This window comes from Rhinichthys klamathensis, unplaced genomic scaffold (assembly GCF_029890125.1).
Source record: "Rhinichthys klamathensis goyatoka isolate OS25496 unplaced genomic scaffold, OSU_Roscu_1.1 h1tg000011l_1, whole genome shotgun sequence".
Lineage (NCBI taxonomy): Eukaryota > Metazoa > Chordata > Actinopteri > Cypriniformes > Leuciscidae > Rhinichthys > Rhinichthys klamathensis.
The window spans coordinates 13841863-13850183 of record NW_026606564.1 but is presented as its reverse complement, the minus strand read 5'-3'; the positions used below and the strand labels follow the sequence as shown (position 1 = coordinate 13850183).

At 43.2% G+C, this 8321-nt stretch overlaps 1 protein-coding gene across 1 annotated transcript; it reads right to left on the bottom strand.

Moving 5' to 3' along the window:
* Positions 1-494: 494 nt before the first annotated feature.
* On the bottom strand, positions 495-2774 carry LOC130101370 (general transcription factor II-I repeat domain-containing protein 2-like). Its single transcript, XM_056267071.1, has one exon. The coding sequence runs from the start codon at positions 2442-2444 to the stop codon at positions 615-617; it is 1830 nt and encodes a 609-aa protein (XP_056123046.1). The 5' UTR covers positions 2445-2774; the 3' UTR covers positions 495-614.
* Between the last annotated feature and the right edge of the window lie 5547 nt (positions 2775-8321).

The window sequence follows — 8321 nt, the reverse complement described above, 5'->3', positions numbered from 1 at the left end:
AGTCACATTGCTTGAGATCATATTTGATTTGATGGCTTAAATTGTGTGAAGGTTTCACTGCTTAATAGTGATCTTCAGGAGAATACCTCAATCATTTAGAGCAGGGGTCTCAAATTCAAACTCAGTAAGGGCCATCCTGAGGGTTGTGAATAAAATCAGGGGCCGGATATATATTTAGAGGATTTTTCATTTATTGAAATATAAGTGTATTAGTAGGCTAACTGTATAAAAAAAACACCTCAATTCATTAAACTACATTATCATAACAAGGTTTTATTTTTTTAATTTTGAGTAATAACACATTTTTACATATTTCACAAAACATGTGTCAGGAGCAAAGTCTCTGACCAGCATAACTGCATAACAGTAATTTAAAACAGTAGCATAAAACAGTACTTTAAAAGAAACAGTACTTTAAAAAATATATATTTCATAAAACTGTTTGATAAAGCAAAATATTCAACAAATGGTAGATAATTATGGATAAATGTATTGATAACAAATGACATCTGAATTTTATTATTTGGCTTATTTTAGGAGCTCTTTAAAAAGACAATTTGAACTTGAAGTGCAAACCTAAGCAAATTAGGCTCTTCTTTTTCTTTCTTTGTTTTTTAACTCTTACCAGACACTCTGCATCTTTTCTTAGAAACGATCTCGTCTATTCTAGGGTTAATGTCCTTTGCCATGGCCACTTTCATTACCGAGACCAGATGCTGGTCCGTGAGGCGCGATCTGTGAGATGTCTTGGTCAACTTCATTATGGAGAACATCTGCTCGCATGAGTATGTGCTTCCGAACATAGACATAATGCGTGCAGCGTGAAGGCGAAGCTGTGGCATTGATTCAGGGAGTAGAGGTGCAAACTCAGCTGCCCCAACTGACTCGTATCGGCTCTTTAGATGAGTGTTACATTGCAATTCGATGAGTTCCATCTGTAAGTGCTCAGGCGCAGTGTCAACGTCAACTGCAAATGGATTCGCGAACAGGTCAAGGTTGAATTTCTGTCTTTCAAAATCAGTAAATCTCCGGCAGAATTCCACTCTCAGTGTGTTCAATTTGTCGACATACAATTCAGCCGGGAACGGGATGGTTACTGTGTCCCTGACTGACTGACAAATAGGAAAGTGAGACGGGTGGCCTTGGCGCATCTGGCCCTCCCACAGACGCAGTTTCATTTGAAACGCCTTTACGGAGTCTCGCATTTTAGTGATCAGCTGCTTTTGACCCTGGAGTTTTACATTAAGAGTGTTGAGGTGCTCTGTTATGTCACACAAAAATGACAAGTCACTCAGCCATTTTTCATCCTCAAGCTCAGGAATGACCTTTTGTTTGCTTTCCATGAAACTAGCGATCTCAATGCGGGTATCATAAAATCTTCGCAACACTTTACCCCGACTAAGCCAGCGGACCTCTGTGTAGTATGGCACATCCTCGTGCACAGAGCTTTCCGCTTCTAAAAGAGCTCTGAATTGCCTGTGATTCAATCCCCGTGAACGAATAAAATTTACTGTTTTGTTTACGACTGTCATTACATGTCCCATGCCCAACACCTTTCCACAGAGGGCCTCCTGGTGAATGATGCAGTGGTAGGCTGTGAGGTTTTCTCCCGTGTGCCTCACCTTTTCTCGTACCAAACCGACCAAACCACGGACCTCCCCGGACATCGCAGGCGCACCATCAGTTGTCAGCACAACAAGTTTATTCCACTGCAATTCCGTTTCGTTGACGCACTGCTCCACTTGTGAAAAGTGGTCCTGTCCAGATGTTGTACCGTGAATTGCTCTTAAATCCAAAAGTTCATCAGTAACGGAAAACCTATCATCTACCCCTCGAATGAATATAGCGAGCTGGGCAGTGTCCGTTCTGTCTGCACTCTCATCTATAGCCAACGAATATGCAACAAAGTCCTTAGCTTTTGCTTTTAGCTGGATCTTTAAGTCGGAGCCCAGCTCATCCACGCGACTAGCCATGGTGTTTCGGGAAAGGCTGATGTTGGCAAAGGCTTGCTTTTTGTCCGGGCACACAACACCACATACCTTTTCAATACAGTTTTTAATAAATTCTCCCTCTGTGAACGGCCTGCATGCTCTTGCTATCTCCTCTGCAATTATGAAGCTTGCCTTTACAGCTCCCTCACCTTGACTGTTCATGTGAGTAAACATGTTTTGCTGTAGCTGAAGTTTGTGTTTTAGTTCTTTGACTTTAAGCAGTCGCAGTTCCATGTCCATGTTTCCATATTGAACATGTTTCGTTTCGAAATGCCTTCTTAAATTATATTCTTTAAAAACCGCGAGTGACTCTTGACATATGAGACACATTGGCTTTTCTTTGTATTCACAGAATAAATATTCGGTCTCCCATCTTGGTTGGAATTGTCTATATTCGCAGTCCACTTTTCTTTTTTTAGCCATTGTGCTAGCCTCTTTAAAGTCAGATAGCATTTACGTTGTTTACAGTTACTACCATGGTTACTACTACGGGGGCTGTAAAATGCTTGAATCTGATTGGTTGACGAACGTGTGAATGAAACGCACGGACAGTTATTTTACAGCCCAAAACAGCAAAATAACCAAAACTCACAGCAATACGTGACCAAGCAAATACATATAGTAAATAGGATAAAAAAAGACATATTATTTAAATGTTTTTGACACAAATTACGTTTTATTATGCATAGACATGCTCTCTCTCCCAGCCAAACGAACACACATACGGGCACACACTCGCACATAAACGTGTTGTCAGCGCTGCTCTGACGATTTTATCAGTAAAATAGTTTACAACTATTAAAAAAACTACAAGAAGTTTGCAACTTAAAAGCTACAAGACATTTATCCTGGACTCTGTAGGAACGGATAACTAGAGAACCGCTGCTGCCGAACACAGTTGAAAGACACTTATCGTAGCTACACCTCTCTCTCTCTCTCGCGCGCGCGCGCTCTCGCTCTCTCTCTCTCTCTCTCTCTCTCTCTCTCTCTCTCTCTCTCTCTCTCTCTCTCTCTCTCTCTCTCTCTCTCTCTCTCTCTCTCTCTTAATAACAGCATTAATCTGCTAATAATTCAACGGCCCGTCATCAATTATTCCTTACTTATTGGCGTAGTCTCTGATAAAATTAGCGAGTTGAGTGAAACGCGACAGCACCACTTGCAGGCGCGTTTCCATTTTTGCGCCAAACTTTTGCGATTTTTTCTAAATGTCGATAAAAAAAACTATTGCGAAATGACGGCGTTTCCATTAACCGATGTTATGCGACTAAAATGTATTTTTTTTCCTCTCGCGATAAGTCATTCCAAAAATCATGGTAACGGATGTTGGTAGGTTTATACATAGACATAATAAATACATAGACGCCCTATTGGCCGCTTTGGAACGTTGCTGCGATACGTCAACGGGTCCGCCATTTTGCTGAGGGCAAGACTGCACTGTAATTAAATGTAAGTAAACGGGGGAGCTGCGTTTTTTCTGGATAAAAACAAACTGTTTTTACATTTATCAACCAATTTCAGTGGTTTGTATGTGGTGTACAAAAAGTTCCATCTCTAGTTATTTAAAATCTCGGTAGTTAGACTTGTAAAATATTTTTTTAAATAAAGAATTGTCAAAGCTCAGGCTTGTCATGTATCTGGCTTTTTATTCTTGGATAAGAATGGTGAAGACCCCCATACTGAGATATAATTTAAGTTTTCTTATTGTGGAAAAAGCATTTTCTGTGATTGACCAGATTTTAGCAATAACAAAGATAACTGATGGATCCTTTATAATAATACGTTATGGTACAACTACAGTGCAATGCAAATAGTATATATAACATAAAGTGAGAAGTAATAGTAAATAGTTTAGTCAATAAAATAAACAAATAGTATACAGCAAATAAAATAGTAATGATTAGTATAATTATATAATATCATAAGTACAATAATACAATCATAAAAATATTGATAATAGCATTTATTAATAATACTATAATAATAGCAATAGAATAAGAAATATCAATTACAGAATATAGACAATAAAAAAATAAGTTAAATAGTGACTTTAATATTTAACTCTTTTTGTTAAATTTCAGTTTTATTGATCAGTAATAGCCATTATAACAGAAGTAGCTTCAGTCAAACATACAGCAGGATACAATGTTAAAATAGCCTAAATATAAAGTTATGAAACTTCACTTTGCCCTCAGCCAAAACGATTTGCCAGGAAACCATTTATAGATTAATGAGACCAAAGATCGCCCGTTAGATATACACAAGACGAATTATATCTCATGTTTAACCACTAGACTACAGACATCCGAGTCAGCGGCAAAACTTCAGAAGCACTGGCCGAGGGACGGCTGTTCCAGGCGGGGTAGACGAGCGCTGAGCGCATCTTACAACTCCGAAAACGTCAGATCAAATTTTTAAATAGGCGCTATCTTTATAAACAAACCACATATTTGAGCTTTAAACAACTACATTGTCGACTGAAAAACTATTTGAACTACATTTCGTGACACAATAACAGTAGTATTTTTAAATTTATCCTCTGAACGTTACTACTAATTAAATCATGACCAAATACAACCAAAAACAAACGTTCAGTCTTGCTTGTGAAAGGTAATTCCTCGAAAGCTGTTTTCAATTGTGTGGCGATGTGTACAGCCCCAAACAGCGCACAAAACATGCATTTTTCTCAATTCCCGGTATGAGAGGTATGGGAAAGTTGCCATCCCCAACATGGCGGCGCCGTTGACGTACGCTCCAGCGGCCAATAGGGCGTCTATGTATTTATTATGTCTATGGGTTTATATATCACAGCCACCGCACTAGACATTATTGTTATTAATGTAAGGAGACGTGGTGTGTTATCCAAGTAGGCCTATTAATGGCAGACCCTTATAGTGCGAACGGCACATATAGCCTAAGAGTTCCTGGCTGTTTCTCCCTCATTTCTGCTCCGAGGTCTTGATTGTGGCATTTCTTTGAGGTTTAGAATCCAGTATTCCTGTAATTATTGTTTCTTTTATGAATTTAATAAAGACAAAACGAAAAATGAATGGTTGTATTTTTAAAACGCAAAGTTGAACACCAAAATTTTTATTTGAACTGTACCTACACACCAAATGCTGCGCAAAAAAATAAATATCGACGAATTTTTGTTTATGACTTTTTGCCCCTTTATTAAACATTTCAAATGTTGACAAATTAATATGAAAAAATGTAGATTTTACTGGTTTTCTAAGGCCAAATTAGAACCTGGAAACTATATTTTTCCCGCAGTGCTGAATGAGAAGAGCCATATAACCACAGGTCCACAGCCCACAGAAAGGTGATTTATAGGTGAGTTATAGGCTATAATAAATGTGTCTGAAAAAATAACAAGATATTTTAATTGTTTATTAATAAAAAATCAGTGTCGGCTAAAACATCTCCATCTCCGCTGTATACGGCGGATGCACCTTTGGAGAGAAATGCACCTTTCATACGGATTACATAATCAGAAGTTATTAGCTTTCGATTCGAATTTGTTCGTTTTAAAGTGGACATTTCAAGCTTTAGCTTAGGCTATATTTTGTTTCAGTTATAGCGCTTCAGTTCACGGTGTCACGTATCTGGTCCATTCACTTCCGGACATTCACCACCAGAGGTCTCCCACTCACAGCATGGACTCTTGCACTTCACTACAATCCCCATCATTCATTGCACTGACGATTCACACAGCTGATTCCACTAATCACGCTCACACTTGAGAACCATCACACACCCTTTATAACCCTTGGACTTCCTCTCTCTGTTGCCGGATATTGTTTCTTTGTACTGTATTGTCAGCGTTTAACACTCCCCAAGTGTTAGCTACTTACTGAGCCTTCCATTGAACTGTAGTCTTGCCTTGTCCTTCGTGTTTTGATTCCTGCCTGTGTCACTTGGATTTTCCCTCAGCCTAGCCCTTCGGATTCTGTTTGCACCTCGTCGACCCACGCTTGCCCTTAGGGTTTCTCTGTGCTATGCCTCTGCCATACCTGTCTGCTGTTCATTGACCTTGCCTGTACTAAGACTACGTTTTTGGAATAAAGCCTTGCGAATGGATCTGTACGTCTCTCCTCTGGTTCGTTCTGTAACAGAATATCCGGCCAAACAAGGATCCAGCGGCTTTTCGGAAGAACACTGGTCAGGTATGAACCTTGCAAGACTGTTACTAGCCCTAGAACAGGGTAAGCGACCGCTAGAGGTATATATTCATGAGTTTTTGGAGTTAGCATATTTTTCTGATCTGCCTGATTGCGTTCTCATTGACTTTTTTTGTGACGGCATAAATCAACCCTTAAGATCTCGATTAATCCATGAGGGTCCTCGTACATCGCTCAGTCATTTTTTAGATTATGCTCTACTATTAACAGGGTCGTTTTTCACTGTGGGGTTCGCAGAGGATTGCACCATTCCTTCCGTGCCTATAATGGCAGCCGCACGAGAGCCATGTTACGTCTCAGCAGATCTTCCAGAGCCCCACCAAGTCACAGTTGATCGTCACGAGCCAAGCCAAGTCACAGTTGATCGTCACGAGTCAAGCCGAGTCACAGTTGATCGTCACGAGTCAAGCCGAGTCACAGTTGATCGTCACGAGCCAAGCCAAGTCACAGTTGATCGTCACGAGTCAAGCCGAGTCACAGTTGATCGTCACGAGCCAAGCCAAGTCACAGTTGATCGTCACGAGTCAAGCCGAGTCACAGTTGATCGTCACGAGTCAAGCCGAGTCACAGTTGATCGTCACGAGTCAAGCCGAGTCACAGTTGATTTTCCAGAGTCTCGTCATGTCACCACTGACCAGCCAGAATCTTCTCACGTCCTGTCTGCCACACCCAGATATTCAAGGTCAGTGCTTCGATTTCCCAGTCTGGTTTCCAGTGTGAGGGATGCACCACTGGTTTCTGCACGCACAGCTGGTATCCCCAAACCCACTCACTTTGATCCCTCTGATCCTGCACTGATTACCCTGTCAGAAGCGCTTCCCATGATGGGGATCGCTCTATGTTGCGTTTGGGCTGCGTATACCACCTCAGAACTGCCCCAGGCTAAGGAACCCGCTGCAGTTAATCCAGAGGTGGCGGCACGAGCTGCAGAACCTCTTGAAGCGGCGGTGTTCGCTTCAGCCCCTTGTATGGTGGTTGCGCCCAGCAATGTCCTCTCAGCCTGTCATGTCAGGGTCAAAGGAACCATAGATGAGCACGGTACCTGTCTTGTTAATGAACTTTACCAGATTCTTGATGCTACCACTGTAGAACCTCCAGAGGTGGCGGCATCTGCTGCAGAACCTTTGGAGGTGTCAGAGGCGACTATTTATGAATTCTTGTCCAGCCCTGTTACCCATCCAGAACCTTCACCACTGGTCCTGTCCAGTCCAGGGTCTTCACAGCTTCACGTCAGCCACGTCCAGCCAGAGCTTCACGTCAGCCACGTCCAGCCAGAGAGTCACCACGACATGCCTGGGCTTCATGCCGAGCCTGCACTTCACGTCAGTCCAGCCGAGCCTGCACTTCACGTCAGGTCCGCACAACCAGAGACTGTCCTCGTCACGTCCGCACAACCAAAAACTGTCCGCGTCACGTCCGCACAGCCAGAGACTGTCCTCTTCACGTCCGCACAACCAAAAACTGTCCGCGTCACGTCCGCACAGCCAGAGACTGTCCACGTCACGTCCGCACAGCCAGAGACTGTCCGCGTCACGTCCGCACAGCCAGAGACGCTACGCGTCACGTCCGCAGAGCCGATGTCTGCTGTTCCCGAGCCGGTGTCTGCTGTTCCTGAGCCGAAGCCAGTGTCTGCCGTTCCTGAGCCAGAGCCAGCGTCTGTTTCAGTGTTTGTGTCTGTCTCTGTTCCTGTGTCAATGTCTGTGTTTGTTCCAGAGCCAGAGTCTGTGTCTGTTCCTGAGCCAGTGTCTGTTCCTGTGCCCATGTCTGTTCCTGTTCCGGAGCCAGTTCCTGTTCCAGAGCCAGTGTCTGTTCCTGTTCCGGAGTCGGTGTCGGATCCTATTACTCTCTGGTCTTCTCCGCCGTGGCCGCCAGAAGGATCCTCTCCGCCAGGACCACCTGAGGGGTGTTCTCCGCCCTGGCCGCCAGAAGGATCCTCTCCGCCGTGGCCGCCAGAAGGATCCCCAAGGGGTCGTCTCCGCCCTGGTCGCCTGCACAGCCTGCTCTGCTCTGGTGGTCTTTTGCTCCGCTGTGAGGATCTTTGTCTCCGTCCCGCCTTGGATGTTATTGGAGCGTCTGGAAGCCGCTCATTGGAGGGGGGCTATGTCACGTATCTGGTCCATTCACTTCCGGACATTCACCACCAGAGGTCTCC